Source organism: Acinonyx jubatus, chromosome X, assembly GCF_027475565.1.
Source record: "Acinonyx jubatus isolate Ajub_Pintada_27869175 chromosome X, VMU_Ajub_asm_v1.0, whole genome shotgun sequence".
Classification (NCBI taxonomy): domain Eukaryota; kingdom Metazoa; phylum Chordata; class Mammalia; order Carnivora; family Felidae; genus Acinonyx; species Acinonyx jubatus.
Window position 1 is genome coordinate 111,939,756 of NC_069389.1, and position 16,160 is coordinate 111,955,915.

At 40.9% G+C, this 16,160-nt stretch overlaps 1 protein-coding gene across 17 annotated transcripts in view; it reads right to left on the reverse strand.

Moving 5' to 3' along the window:
- Positions 1–16,160, reverse strand: part of ATP11C (ATPase phospholipid transporting 11C) — a 168,896-nt gene that overhangs the window by 70,879 nt on the left and 81,857 nt on the right. For all 17 annotated transcript variants that reach the window (XR_008289877.1, XR_008289878.1, XM_053201761.1 and 14 more), the window contains 3 exons: positions 11,584–11,673; positions 8,973–9,053; positions 6,526–6,633 (listed from right to left, as the gene is read on the reverse strand). Coding sequence is in view for 15 of the 17 variants with exons in the window: in XM_053201761.1 (XP_053057736.1) it covers positions 6,526–6,633; positions 8,973–9,053; positions 11,584–11,673 (279 nt within the window). In the remaining 2 variants the exon portion in view is untranslated. The remainder of the gene's footprint in view (positions 1–6,525; positions 6,634–8,972; positions 9,054–11,583; positions 11,674–16,160) is intronic.

A 16,160-nucleotide genomic window follows, 5' to 3' on the forward strand; every position in this document is an offset into this window, starting at 1 on the left:
ATACATCACTGAATCCTGATGATTCTACCTCCAAAATATATTCCAAATAGATCCATTTATCTTAATCACAAGGCAGGCGGTACAAAGTTGTGGTTATAAGCATGGACTCTACAGCCAAACTTGTTTCAAATCCCAGGCTTTCCACTGACTAATCATGGACAAGTTTCTTAACCTCCCTGAGCCTCAGTTTTAATCATTTGTAAAAGGGAACAGTACAAGTACCTACTTCATAGGACTGTTAGAAAGTTAAGGATTTTTTTTTAATGTTTATTTATCTCTAAATAGAGAGCAAGCAAGAGCATGCGAGCAGGGGGGGGGCAGAGAGGGAGAGAGAATAGCAAGCAGGCTCCATTCTGTCAGCGCAGAGCCTAACGCGGGGCTTGATCCCACGAATCGTGAGATCGTTGGCCTGGGCTGAAATCAAGAGCTGGACACTCAGCTGACTAAGCCTCCCAGGCGCCCCTAAAGTAAGCATTAAATCAGTTAATATAACGTGACAGGGAATACCTGGCATATTTACGTTATATATAAATGTTAACTACTATTTTTATTATCGTTATCTCTACTAGTGTCATCCTGATATAGGCTCTTATCCTCTTTTGCAAGTGACTCCTGGCTTTAACACCCTTCGAAAAATTCCCACTGCGCTGAGGGTACACACCAAGTTACTCTCTTACTCAACAATAGTCTACCCACTCCCAGGCAAGCAATCAAACATTTAGATACTTTTGGTTTATAAGCATTTCTTGCCACACACAAATATTCCAGAAAGGGCCGAATCAAATAGCATTTCACACAATAGCATAAACTGATTTAATTAAGATTATACCTGGCTGAGATCGGCCTCCAGGCAAAGAAAGAAGCCCGAGGAACAAAAGGAGGAAGATGGGGGGCCTTTCTATGTCACACACTGAAACAAGTAATAAAAATAATTCTTCTCAAATTCTTCTTATTCTATAAGGCCAGAATTACTGATACCGTTTTATCAGGAAAAGACAGAGAAGAGAAAAAAACTACACACCAATATCCTCAATGAATACTGATGACCAAATCCTGAACAAAATTCTACCAAACCAAATCCAACAGCACATTAAAATGATTGTACACCATGACCAAATGGGGTTTATCCTTGGGAATGAAGGGATACATACAAAAGTCAATCAGTGTAATGTAACATACAAGAGCAACAACAGACGAAAGCTATATGGTCATTTCGATCAATGCAGAAAAAGTATTTGGCACAATTCAACACTCTTTCATGATAAAAACACTCAATAAACAGAAGAGAAAAAAATGACCTCGACATAATAAAATCCATGTATGAAAAGCCCACAGCTAACATCATAGTCAGTGAGGAAAGAGTGAAAGCTTTTCCTCTAATATCAGGAACAAAGCAAGGATGTCCACTCTCAGTATGACGATTCTACATTGTACTGGAAGTTCCAGCCAGAGCAATTAGACGGAAAAAAAAAGGGGGGGGGGGAGAGAAATAAAAGGCATAAAAATTGGAAAAGCAGTAAAATTATCCTGATTTGCAGATGGCATAATATTATACGTAAAAAACCCTAGATTCCACACACAAAAACCTGTAGAATTAGTAAGTGAATTCAGCAAAGTTCCAGGATATAAAACCAACACTCAAAATCAGTTGTACTTTTATACACTAACAATGACCAATCCAAAAAGGAAATTAAGAAAGCAATCTCATTTTCAATAGCATCAAAAAAGATAAAATAGTCACTGTATGTTAACTAACTGGAATTTAAATAAAAATTTAAGAAAAAAAGATAAGATATTTAGAAATAAATTTAACCAAAGAGTTAAAGGCTTGCACAAGGAAAGCTACAAAGCATTGCTAAAAGAAATCAGAGATAATAAAAATAAGTGGAAAGACATTTCGTGTTCATGAATTAGAAGATTTAAGCTTGTTCAAATGCTTGCATTATTCAAGCAATGACAGGCTCAATGGAATTCCTATCAATATGCCAAGACATTTTTTTGCAGACATGGAAAAAAAATCCTAAAATCATATGGAATCTCAAAGGACCCCAAGTAGGCAAAACACTGTTGAAAAGGAAAAACAAACTTGGGGAGTCCTCACAATCCCAGATTTCAAAACATACTACAAAGCAACAATAATTAAGACAGTATGGTACTGGTATAAAGACAAATATATGGACCAATGAAGAGAGAGCCCACAAATAAATCTTTGCACATACGGCCAAGTGATTTTCAACGAGGGTGCCAAGACTATGCGAGGGAAGGACAGTCTCTCCAATAAATGCCGTTCCTGCATGCAGAACAATGAGGTTCGACTCTTACCTTACACCATATACAACAATTATTCAAAATGAATCACAGACCTAAATGTAAGACCTAAACTTCTTTGACTCCTACAAGAACATCAGGAAAAAGCCTCAGGACACTGGGTTTGGCAATGATTTCTTGGACATACAACGTTAGAAATGGGAATACATCAAACTTAAAAACTGCACCAAAGGAAACAATCACACAAGGAAAAGGTAACCTATGGAATGGGAGAAAACACTTGTCAATCACATATCTGATAAAGAGATAATATCCAGAAAACATAAGGGACTTCTACAACTCAACAACAAATATGCAAATACCCTGGTTAAAAAATGGGCAAAGGATTTGAATAGACTTTCTCCAAAAAAGATACACAAGTGGCCAAAAAGCACATGAAGAGTGTTCCACATCTCTAATCATTTGGGAAGTACAAATGGAAACCACAATGAGAGATTTCACACACGTTAGGATGGCCACTATCAAAAGAACAGAAATTAACAAGTGCCGGAGAGGCAGAGACGCTGAAACCCTTGTACGTTCTAAGTGCAAAGGTCAAATGATACATCCGTTATGGAAAACAGAACGCAGGTTCCTCAAAAAATTAAAACTAGAATTACCACATGATTAAGACATTTTGCTTCTGGGTATTTTGCTCCGGGTATATATCGAACATAATTCAAAGCAGGATCTCAAGTGTATTTGTACACTTGTGTTTGTCCTAGCATTATTCACATAGCTAAGAAAGAGGTGGAAGAAAATGCAGGGGCGCCTGGGTGGCTCAGTGGGTTAAGGGTCTGGCTCTTGATTTCAGCTCAGGTCATGATCTCACAGTTCATGGGACGGAGCCCCACGATGGGCTCCCTGCTTGGGATTCTCTCTTTCTCTCTCTCTGGCCACTTCCCCACATCTCTGTCTCTCTCTCTCTCTTTCTCTCTCTCTCTCTCTCTCTCTCAAAAACAAATAAATATTAAAAAAAAAAGAAGAAGAAAATATAATATATGCACAAAATGGAATATTATGTAGTCTTAGTATTGAACCAGGAGTTGAGGTGCAAGTCACCATTGCAGATGCTTAAATCAACCTTTTTAATAAATTGATTATCAGTTATTTTAAAAAAGCGGGGGGGGGGGGGTCTCTGTCATATGCTCCAACATGGATGAACCTTGAAGACATAATGCCAGTCAAATAAGCCAGTCCCAAAAGGACAAATACTGTATGAACTCAGTCATGGGAAGTCTTTCTCTAAAGTAGTCGAAGTCATAGAAACAGAAAGTAGAAAGGTGTTTAGCAAGGGGTGGAGGCAGGGGGTAGTGTTTGGTGGTTATAAAGTTTTAGTGTTACAAGGTGAAAAGATTCTAGAGATTTGTTGTACAACAACGTGAATATACTTAACACTATTGCAAGTGTGCACTTAAAAATGGTTAAGACGGCGTGGGTGCCCGGCTGGCTCAGTCAAGGGAACATGTGATTCTTGATCTTGGAGCTGTGAGTTCAAGCCCCATGCTGGGTGTAGAGATTATTTAAAAAAATAAAATCTTAAAAAAGAAAATGGTTAGGATGGCTCTCTTGGGTCCTTGCTTCCAAGATGACCAAGAAAGGAAGGAATTACGGTAATGCTGCAAAGGGCCACAAACCACTGCACTCATTGCGTGCCCAAGGACAAGGCCATTACGAAGTTCGTTATGTGTAACACAGTAGAGGCCGCTGCCGTCAGGGACATTTCTGAAGCAAGGGTCTTTAAGGCCTATGTGCTTCTCAAGCTTTACGTCCAACTACATTACTGTGTGAGCTCTGCCATTCACGGCAAGGTAGTCCAGGATCGCTCTCATGAGGCTCCGAAGGCCCAAACACTCCCACCCCGATCTAGACCCGTGGGTGCTGCCCCACGACCTCCACCAAAGCCCATGTAAGGAGCTGAGTCTTTGAGGACGGAAGAAAAACTGTTCTCTGGAAAAAAAATAAAATGGAGATTACACTTTAAAAAAATGCTTAAGAAGGTCAACTTAATGTTATGTGCTTTTTAAATCACAATAACAGAATGAAATAAAAAATAAGTAATACTTTGAGATTGGGATAAAATATTTGTAAAAGACATATCTGATAAAAGACTATTATCCAGGGTATTTTATTTTATTTACTTTTCTATAGAGTATTCTTTTTCTTTTTTGAAGTTTATTTATGGAGAGAGAGAGAGAGAGAGAGAGAGAGCGCACGAGCATGAGCAGGGGAGGGGCAGAGAGAGAGGGAGAGAGGGAGAATCCCAAGCAGGCTCTACACTGTCAGCGTGGAGCCCAACACGAGGCTTGAACTCACAAACCATGACCTGAGCCGAAACCAAGAGTCAGCACTTAACCACCTGGGCCACCGAGACAGCCCCAAAATATTTTTCTAAAAACCTTAAAACTCAACAATAAGAAAATGATCACTCCATAAAACAGTGGACAAAAGACCTGCGTACACAACCTCACGAAAGAAGATATCGAGAGGGCGTGGACACATTAAGACATGTTGAACACTATACATCATTCAGGAAATGCAAATTCAAACAAAAACGAGATGCCACTAAACACCTATTAGAACTGCCAAAATCCAAAACACTGACGACAAACGTTGGCCAGGATGTGGACAAGCAGGACCTCTCGTTCACTGCCGATGGGAACGCAACATGCACAGCGTCTTTGGGGACAGCCTGGCAGTTTCTTACAAAACATGCTTTTACCATAAAATCCAGTAGGCGCGCTCCTTGATATTTACCCAAATAAATGAAAATCTCAGGTCCATGCAAAAACCTGCACATAAATGTTTACAGCAGCCTGATTCATAATTGCCATGACTCGGAAGCAACGAAGGCGTCGTTCAGAAGGTGAATGGTTGGGAAACTGGTACCTCCAGACAATGGGGTTTCATTCAGTGCTAACAAGGAAGGACGTATCAAGACACAAAAAGACAGGGCATGAACTTAAACGCGTCTTGTTAAGTAAAGGAAGCCAATCTGACAAGGCTACACATACTGTGTGTGATTCTAACAGTGTTAATATTATGGAAAAGGCAAAACTACGGAGAGAGTAAAAAGGCTAGTGGAGACCTGGTGTGGGAGGGATGAAGGGATAAAGAGGCAAAGCACAAAGGATGTTGAGGGCAGTGAAACGATTCTGTATGATATCACGATGGTGGGTACTTGTCATCAGGCATTCGTCTGAGGTCACACACAATGTCGAACAAGAGCGGACTCTAACATAAACTGTGGGCTTCGGGTGATAATGATGTGCCGGTGTAAGTTCATGGATCGCAACACATATGCCGCTATGGAGTACTGATGGCGAGGGACGTGGCGCGTGTGTGGGAAAACGGCGTGTGCGTGAACTCTGTGCTTCCCGCCCGATTTTGCTGTGAACCTAAAACTCTCAAAAGTAATGTTTATTATTAACTGAAATAAAATCTGCTGGGAACAAAAAATACTCTTCGATGTGGGGGAGTCGAAAATCTTCCTGACAGGGGTCTCATTAGGTGATAAAAATAATCCCATGGAACGCTCGTACATCGCTGGCAGGATGTAAAACGGTACAGCTGCTGTGGAAAACAGCTTGGTGGTTCATGAAAAAGTTGAACACGGACCTACCCTGTCACCTAGCAATTCTACTCCTAGGTATATACCCCAGAGAATTGACAACAGGTGTTCAAACAAAAACTTGTCCGCGAATGCTCACACCGGCCATGTTCAGAATGGCGAACAGGTGGGAAGAACCCCAAATGTCCATCAACTGGCGAACGGGTAAAGAAAAAATGGTAGAGCCGTGTGATGGAATATTAGCCATAAAAATTAGAATTACTAATATATGCTACAACAAGAATAGAGCTCGAAAACATTACATGAAGTGAGAGAAGCCAGACACAAAAGGCCACACGGCGTATGATTCCATTTATAGGAAATGTAAATACATCCATATCCATCCATCCATCCATGGATACAGATACATCCAAAGAGACAGAAAGAAGATTAGTGGTGGCCAGGGCCCGGGAGAGGGAGGACATGTGGCATAACTACGCATTGCCGATGGGGGCGACCTTTTAGGGCGATGAAAACGTTGTGGAACTAGATAGTGTGGACGGCTGCACAACGGCGTGAATGTACTACATGTTGCTAAATTGTACATTTTAAAATGCTGTGTTTTTACCATGATTAAAAAAAAAAAAAAGAATTAACTACAAACGTACCTTGATTTTTTCACTCTCTTTTCTCACTCGCTTTGCATTTTCAATAATGTAAACAGTGCTTTTGTTGACTTCATTGTCAGCTCTGTGTCTCAGCCAATCCTCATATCCCTAAGGGGATAAAAATAACTATAGTCAAGCTCACATAGAAATTCTTTTTTTTTTTTTTAATTTTTTTAATGTTTATTTATTTTTGACACAGAGAGAGACAGAGCATGAACGGGGGAGGGTCAGAGAGAGGGAGACACAGAATCTGAAGCAGGCTCCAGGCTCTGAGCTGTCAGCACAGAGCCCGACGCAGGGCTCGAACTCACGGAGTGTGTGATCATGACCTGAGCCGAAGTCAGATGCTTAACGTCAGCACAGAGCCCGACGCGGGGCTCGAACTCACGGAGTGTGTGATCATGACCTGAGCCGAAGTCAGATGCTTAACTGACTGAGCCACCCAGGCGCCCCTCACAGAAATTCTTAATAAAGTTCTATAACCCCCCTCCCTGAGTCACCAGTTGAGATTATAATATTAATCTCAACTCAGATCTCTGCTAAAGAGACAACACTGTATATTTTTACAGCAAAACTAAGATACGCTTTCAAAACACCCCTTCGGTAAATAGCTTTACTGTGTTAAAAGGTTTCGCCATTCCATAGATGAGTATCAATGAAAACACAGGCATCAGAACCGTAATATGTGAAGGACTATGACTTATTCTTCTGATTCTACTCTTATTCAAGTTAGTGCTAATTTCTCTACCTTTTCTAAAAAATGTTTATTTATTTGGGGGGGGGGGGGGGACAGAGAGAGAGGGAGAGAGAGAATCCCAAGCCAGCTCCATGCTCATATTGGAGCCTGACAGGGCTCGATCTCACGACTGTGAGATCATGACCTGAGCCAAAACTGGACACTTAACCGACTGAGCCACCCAGGTGCCCCAATTTCCTCACTTTTTAATTTGACAATTTTTTCCCCCTGGGTTTTATTTTCTTACAGACCTAATCACTTAAATATATTCCTCTACAGTAGACTGTTGGGAGCGACCATCTCTGAGGAAATAGAATTCTTTCCCAGGGATAGAGAATAGAAAAGGCAAGATCGGATTATTTTGGCAGAGAATCTATGATAAGGTTTGGACTTCAACAGTTAAACTTCTCCACTGACTTGGTGGTAAAGGAAACTATAAATTGGTGTTCATCTTTTAGAGTTAAAAGTAATCAGGGAAAGGTCTAATGGCTCATTTTTCGTTGGGTTTTTGTATGAAGTAAATTTAAGCCAAAGGAACTAAGGAAAGAGGATGTGCATTTGTTTGAGCATGACCTCTTCTCCTTTTTTTCTTTATAATAATGTCTGTACCTTTTCAAATATAACTGTTTGAAAAAAAAAAAATCCCTTGATCGCCTTCCCTTTTTTTCCCAGCGCTATATTCATTCCTGTTCTGTCCCTCTTTATGACAATGCTAGGCTATCGCTTCCGATGGTACCTTCTGTGATGTCAGTGAGGAAAGAAAGGCCCTAACATGAACTAGTATAGGGAGTAAAATGAATCAGTAAGAGCTTTTGTAAACCATGCAAGCTATTCTTGGAACTGGCAATTCTGTGATGTTAAAGAAAATAATCCTAACAGCCTAAGGGAAAGAACATTCCAAATGTCTTTATTTAGCAACCAAACACTTGATAAAATATTCTTGCAGTTCCCGGTAGGGAAGACAGAAGACCAGATAACCCCTAAGAGGACCGGTAACCTTGTTCCAAATACCATTAAGCAGACCTTCATTTCTGAAGTTCTTTAGGGTAAGTTTTAGAGCTCTTTGATAAGTACTATCTAAAAGTATGTTTGCAATTAGCCAGGTCCTACGGACTGTCCCAGGGCCTGATAAACACTGCCACCCCACTCTTCACCTCCAGTTTCCCATTTCCACTTTCAATTTCATGTGGAAGTTTTCAAAGGGACAATCGTACAAAATGCTCAAAATACTTCAAAGACATCAGCATCAGAAACCATGGCAATCGTCGGCTTTGATGACAAACAAGAATAAAAGTCTCCTCTCCCACCACCCACTTCGGCAGCATCAGGGAACATAACACATATAAAACATTTGTGTTATCGAGTTCTCTGCTTTAGGCGACGACAGCAAAAAATTCACTAGAATGGGAATTTTTCGGATAAAGATATACCACACTGGAAAAATTCGCCTCTCATTTCCTGACTGAGCTGTACCTTCTCCCGACTTTCTTTTCGGGTTACAACCCCCCACACGAATACTCAGGAGCAAACGGGCAAACGAAATTAAAGACGTACCTTCCAGTCATTTTCATGGTTTCGACAGGGGCCGAATATAAACTGAATCCATCAAGGATACTGCCCACTCCATATAAATATGAAAAAGGAACTTTGACAAGAAAATGCACACCAGACAGGAGTGAAATGCACGCGTAATTATGAATGAGAAATTTACCTGCTTGATGGCTGTAACAGTTATGACAAAGAAAAGCGGAAGTCCACTGGTAACGGGGCTCGTTGGCGTGTCTACCGTGACCTAGGGAAAGAAATTCAGTTGGACGTGAAATGAAAACAGGCCATTTGCGTGCACGCGGGACGTACCTGCTGCATCCATTTCAGGCAAAAAGTACAGACAAGACACATTCTGGCAGCAGGGTGAGTATTAACGCTCATCAAAACAAAAGCAATCCGCACAGCAGTTAGTTGAAGATAACAGTTCTAAATTCAGGCTTCGCTTTCAGTCCAGCTTGGATTCACTCCTTCGATGAAATACAACCAATCATTCACCATCCATTTGCTGAGCACCCTTCTTTCAGCCCCTGGGCTCTAAGGGGCTACGCTCTACAGATGTCGCTTTTAATAAGATAGAGAACAGTCCCTGCCCTCCTAAAGGTGGCAGCTGACAGGAAAACCAGACGTTGAAACAAGGGAGACGCTGAGACCTAAAGAGTAAGCGGAAATGAACTAGATGAAGGACGGGCTTTCAGGCACAGTGAACAGCATATGCAAAGTCTCCATGGTTGGAGGGAGTGTAAGGAAGCCAGCGGCAAGAGTGTGGTGTGAGATGGCCGCTGCAGAGGGAGACAGAGGCAAGACCAAGCGGGGCCCTCTAGGCTAGAGTTCATGCTTTACCCCACACTGGGAAATAACGGAAGCTTTTAGGCAAGGAGAGGTCCCATGAACAGCACTACAGTTTGGAGAGATCATTCTCCCTCATTTGAGGCAAGCGGAATGGAAGGGAACAGGAGAGAAGGCAGGGAATGCACTTAGCAGGCTGCTGCCATAATCCAAGTAAAAGATGTTGGCCTGGATAAGGGTGGCCGAAGGTCCACGTGGAACGAACCTCCAGAGATATTTAGGGGTTAACGAGGAATTTCTTGTCAGGGGCGATTAAAGAGATCTTCCAAGTTTCTGGTTAACATGGCTGGGTAGATGCTGTCGTCATTCACCGAAACAAAGGAATACTGAAAGCCAACTAGATCTGAGGGACAGAGGACCAGGAGTTCATTCTGCCCCCCACCGCCCCTAATCTGCCCCCCAATCTCATCTCTGATCCCCACCACGGGCTTGTCTCTGCCACATACCCTGAGTCAGAGCCATAGGCTTTCATGTGGCTCTGTGCCCTCAGGCCCACCCTGAGATACCAGTCTGGCATGCTTCACCAGGTAAACTCGCTCTGGTCTTTCAAGGCTTAGTTCAGATATCATCCACGCATTGAAGCCTTCTTAAGCTCCTTTTGGTCAGAAAGACATATTAACTTCCACCGTATCCCTGTAAGATGTTGCCCAGGCTACTTTTATGACTTGTACTGCATTAAATTAGAGGAATACAGGACCGTCTTCTTGGCTGTACCGAAAATTCCTTAAGGATAGAAAAGTCCTATCTTGATTTGCATCTATTTGCTAGAATCACTGCGAGGCGCACGGTAGGTGCTTGGTACGCATCCACCAAATCCAACAGAACTGTGCTGTGTACCACGTGGAAGGATTCTTCAAGCTTTTTCTGCCGTTGATTTCATGCTGTCCTGTAAGATATCTTACTGTGGATCTAAAGGAGCTCCTTTTCAAATGCCCCATCATTTAAGGCTGAAATTAGCTCTTTCCCATAGCATAACCCAGATTAGTTTTAAGTAGCAGAACTAAATTAAATTACAGTACCATTTACTCAAAGCCTCAAAGTGGATAAACAGAAGCATTTTCCATTAACAAGGCATTTGAGCGATTTCATTGGGATGTTTCTGCTTCGTTTGAAAAATGAAATGAGGAAAAAAAAATTCCCTTACTGTAATAAAGTTTCCTGGGGGTAATCTTGGCGAGGGAAAACTTTTGATAGCTCATAGACTTAAAGATGGAGAATGCAACGTAAGAGGTCTAAAATGTTAAACATAAAACATTAGCAGGAACACAGAGAAGATCAAGTCTGCCAGGCTTTCATACTTAAAAGTAAATGAATGAGGGAGAGCAAACCTGATAATCACAAAGAAAAAAGGATAAACTTTCAATTAAGCTGAAGCTGGTGCTCAACAAAGTAAAACTATTAATTTGAACATTTTTGATTTTGGTGTATGGCACTGAAATTAACGGCACACAATATATGTCCTTCTAGGATGAACAAAGATAGGAAATCAATGAAAGCTTTTAAAGAAAGTAACAAATTCTCAACAGGTTTTCTTTCTTTTTTTTTTTTAACAGGTTTTCTAAGTAAAAATGCTACTTTAGAAATATATAAAATCATATAAATCTTGAAATGTAATATTAGTATTTTAAAAAGTCTTAGTTTTAAATTTATTTATTTATTTGAGTCAGAGAGCGTGAGTGGGGGAGGGGCACAGAGAGAGGCAGAGAGAAAGAATCCCAAGCAGGCACAACACCTGACGTGGGGCTCGATCCCATGACCTGCACTGACATCAAGAGTCAGATCCTTAACAGACGGAGCCACCCAGGAGCCCCTAAAATATCTTATTAAAACAAGCCCTGAAACATCTTTTGGTCGCGGGACATTTGAAAATTACAAATGGATTGAGACTCTGTTTGAAGTGATTAAGTTTCTAAGAGAGGAGCTCTTACCTGTACAAGGAAAATGATGAGAAAATAGAAATTTGCAATTCTTCTAAACTGTTCAAACAGATTCTTTGGGAGGAAGTTCCAAAGTGTATACTGTATGGGAGTAAAAATAAAAAGAGTATGATTAGAAAGGAAACTTGAAAAACCCTAATAACGACTCATAGGGGTCAGATTATCAAGACACTTTGAAAGCACATTTAAAACCCAAACCTCACACATACAAAGAAGCATACACTTAGAGGCATACAGGAGAAGTGACATTTTCACTTTGAGCGTTACAACTGGGCCATCTAGTCTCCAACCTCAGCCTTCCCTGACCTGATCTACATTAGGCTCCTCGTTAGGTGCTCTCATATCATCCTATACTTCCTCGATAAAAACTCGTTACAATGAAGAAGTATATATGCGTGCATTTATTATTAAAGTTTCTCCCTCAGTAGGCAATGAGTTCTATAAGGACAGGCTGTTCATTTGTCTTTTTATTACTTTTTCCCCTGACACCTACAGACACAAGGTAGACACTAAATAAATTAGCTGAATGAATGAATGAATGAATGAACAAATTAATTGCTCTGGCTCAGCTAACGACTGGAGTCTGGACCATTGTCACCAATGTAACTCTGTCCCTATCAGTACCTCCCACCTCCATGACAGCCGAGGTATACACATAACCCTGAGGCATAGAGGGCTTTCACTTTATTTATTTAATTTTTTGAGTTTATTTATTCACTCTGAGAGAGAGAGAGAGACAGAGAGTGTGCGTGCAAATGGGGGAGGGGAGGGGGGGGGGGAGAGATAATCCCAAACAGGCTGTGCATGGTCAGCACAAAGCCTGACGTAGGGCTTGAACCCATGAACCGTAAGATCATGACCTGAGCTGAAGTCAGACACTTAAACTTAACTAAGCCATCCAGGCGCCCCTCATTGTTTATTTTTAAAACAGTATTGAGAGCATAGGAACTGTTTTTTCTTTAAAAAAATTTTTTTAATCTTTATTTTTGAGAGAGAGAGAGAGAGAGAGAGAGAGCGAGCAAGCAGGGGAGGAATAGAGAGAGAGGGAGACACAGAATCTGAAGCAGGCTCCAGGCTCTGAGCTGTCAGCACAGAGCCTGACGCCGGGCTCGAACTCACGGACTGTGAGATCATGACCTGAGCCGAAGTTGGACGCTTCACCGACTGAGCCACCCAGGTGCCCCAGGATTTAATAACTTTAGCTAAAAAGGCACTGTCCAGGGAGTCTGAAAAGATTCAAAGAGATGTCTAATAAATTCTACTGATTCTGAGTTTTAAAATAAGGGAGAATGCTGGTGTAATTTTAGGCTTGAAACTTTAATCCAAGAGTCTTTCACACAGGAGTTCTAAATTTAACCTTGGGCATGCCTTCAAAGAGTTACATGGAGCTCACTGATTCTTTTTTTTTCTTTCTTTCTTTTTTTAAAAAAAAATGTATTTATTTAAATTCAAGTGCGTTAACATGCAGTATAGTTTTGGTTTCGGGAGTAGAACCCAGTGATTCATCACCTACATTTGACACCCAGTGCTCATCCCAATAAGCTCCCTCCTTAATGCCCACCACCCATTTAGCCTATAAAGAGCTCACTGATTTTTTAAATTTTTTAATTTTTGAGAGAGACAGAGGCAGTGCGAGTGGGGGAGGGGCAGAGAGAGAGAGAGAGAGAGAGAGAGAGAGAATTCCAAGCAAGCTCCACACTACCAGCATAGAGCCCGACACGGGGCTCGAACTCCCAAAACCGTGAGATCGTGACCTGAGCCAAAACCAAGAGTCTGACACTTAACCAACTAAGCCATCCAGGCACCCCGAGCTCACTGATTCTTAACCCACTGAAGTGCCTCCAAGATCAAAGCTCAGGGTTTTTAAAGGAAAAAAAAAAAAAAGTATGATGGAAAAATATAGTGAAAACTAAAGATTCTAAAGATCCTAGCAGGATGCAGGATCCCCTCCTTTTGCTACAGAAGGGGATTTCCAAATTTCGTCCCAGCTACAAAATTCTGGTGATTCCCAAAGGTTCTTGCTGATTGTATTAAAATCAAGTAGGAAGGCTGCAGAGAACAGGTTTTGCTAAAGAAAAGTATTGTGTCCCCCGAAGAAGAAAGGAACACTAACTTTGTTACTAAAAAATTTAAAGCAGGTCAAAGTTTCTCTTCAGTGTTCCTGCATTAATAAGACTTATTCCCAGCGTTACACTGACATTACTGATGTCATTTGTAAACAAACAAAAAGCACCCAGTAAGACAAAGTTATTTTCATTACCGAAAGGTTCAAGAACGAAATCAACGCTTGCTACAAAGCTGGAAGGCAGGTAATGTATTCTACAAATTGTACATTTCTTCAACTAAAAGATTCTGGTGAAACATATAAGCAGCCAAAAGGCACGTGAAGAAGGAAAAGTTCACATTGTGAAAATAGTGTTCTCTCCAGAATGGACTGAAAGGCCTCTTTTAAAGATAGAGCACTCCACACAAGCAAAACCCGTGAGAGTGAGGAAATCACTAGTACTTCTCAGGAATGCAGTAATAGTAATCACAGAAACATGAATAACAATACCAGCTACCATCTACTGAGTCTGAGTTATGGAGACTGAGTTACTGAGTTACTACAGGCCAAGCGCGGGGCTTAAGGGCTTTCTGTGGATTCCTTTCTTTCATCCTCACCACAATCCTCTGCGGTAACTACTGTTAATATCTCCTTTTAATAGATAAGAAAACTGAGACACAGAAAAGTTCGATGACTTACTTTAACTTCAAACCCAGGCCTTCTGTCTATAAGGGCGAAGTTCTTCACCCCTACACTGTAAGCTATTCTCTTACAATTATTCATTGTATTAAGAATGAAATCTTAATCTTCTAAACCTTTCTGATTGAAAAAGAATGAAATCTTGCCGTTTGCAACAACATGGATGGAACTAGAGGGTATTATACTAAGCGAAATAAGTCAGTCAGAAGACAAGTATCATGTGACCTCACTCATATGTGAAATTTAAGATACAAAACAGATGAACATAAGGGAAGGGAAGCAAAAATTATATCCAAACAGGGAGGGGGACAAAACAGAAGAGACTCATAAATATGGAGAACAAACTGAGGGTTCCTGGAGGGGCTGTGGGTGGGGGGATGGGCTAAATGGGGAAGGGACATTAAGGAAGACACTTGTTAGGATGAGCACTGGGTATTATACGTAGGGGATGAATCACTGGAATCTACTCCTGAAATCATTATTGCACTGTATGCTAACTAACTTGGATGTCAATTAAAAATGAATGAATGAATGAATGAATGAATAAAATGATAAAAAAAAAGATGTCATTCTTTTTCTGAAGTTAGTATACTGTCAACTCCTCTTTTTCCGCTCTGGAGCTTTTATAAAAAAAAACACATCAGTTATAATGATCAGCAATCTAGAAAGATTGTAAACACGTAATATTTACAGAGAAAAGAGAGCTGGGTTGTGTTTCAATGCAGAAATGTTCACTTCTTTACTCTGATTTCTAATACATATGTACACTACAGAGATATATATATGCAAACCTGTTCAGAAACAATCTTTATTTGCCCCATGAGCTCTTGACTATTTAAAAAAAATATCCTGGGGTGCCTGGGTGGCTCAGTCGGTTAAGCGTCTGACTTCGGCTCAGGTCATGATCCCGTGGTTCGTGAGTTCGAGCCCCGCGTCGGGCTCTGTGCTGACAGCTCCGAGCCTGGAGCCTGCTTGGATTCTGTGTCTCCCTCTCTCTGTGACCCTCCCCTACTATCTGTCTCTCTCTTTCAAAAATAAACAAACGTTAAAAATTAAAAAAAAAAAAAAATCCTAATACATTGTTTTGCCAACTGGCAAAACTGAAGCTAGATAAAATATGGAAAGTATTATAGTAAATACAAAAAGATTTGACAATTAGATGGGAGTCTTATAGTTCTTTTAGAATGTGAAATCACAAGTATACTACAACAAAATGGTTATCGCTCGTTTAATGAAGGTGACTTTACCATCATGTGTTACATTAGCATCTTCCACATTAAACACTATGAAAAATAATTTCCTAGAAACTATTTCATATTTTACTTGATGCATAATAAGAGAGAAAAAATAGATGGGGCACCTGGGTGGCTCAGTCGGTCAAGTGTCCAACTTTGGCTCAGGTCATGATCTCACAGTTGGCGAGGTCGAGCCCCGCGCGTCCGGCTCTGTGCTGACAGCTCAGAGACTAGAGCCCAGAGCCTGTTTTGGATTCTGTGTCTCCCTCTCTCTCTGCCCCTCCCCGCTCATAGTCTGTCTCTCTCTGTCTCAAAAATAAATACAAACATTAAAAAAATTTATAAAAAAAAAAAAAAACAACAGTACGAGAGAAAACCGAGAAAGGAGCCCCCGTGGTACAATGATGTGAAAAGGGCTCTTCACTCAGAGCGACCAGTCCTTACAAAGCAGGTCTGCTCCTGCCTTTCTCCTAACTCTGCTTGGTGACCATGGCACTAACTTAATTTCTCTGCATTTGTTTTCTTCGTCTGTAAAGTCAGCAAGGTGAACAGATAATCTCTCAGGATCTTTCAGTTTTAGAAGCCTAGGA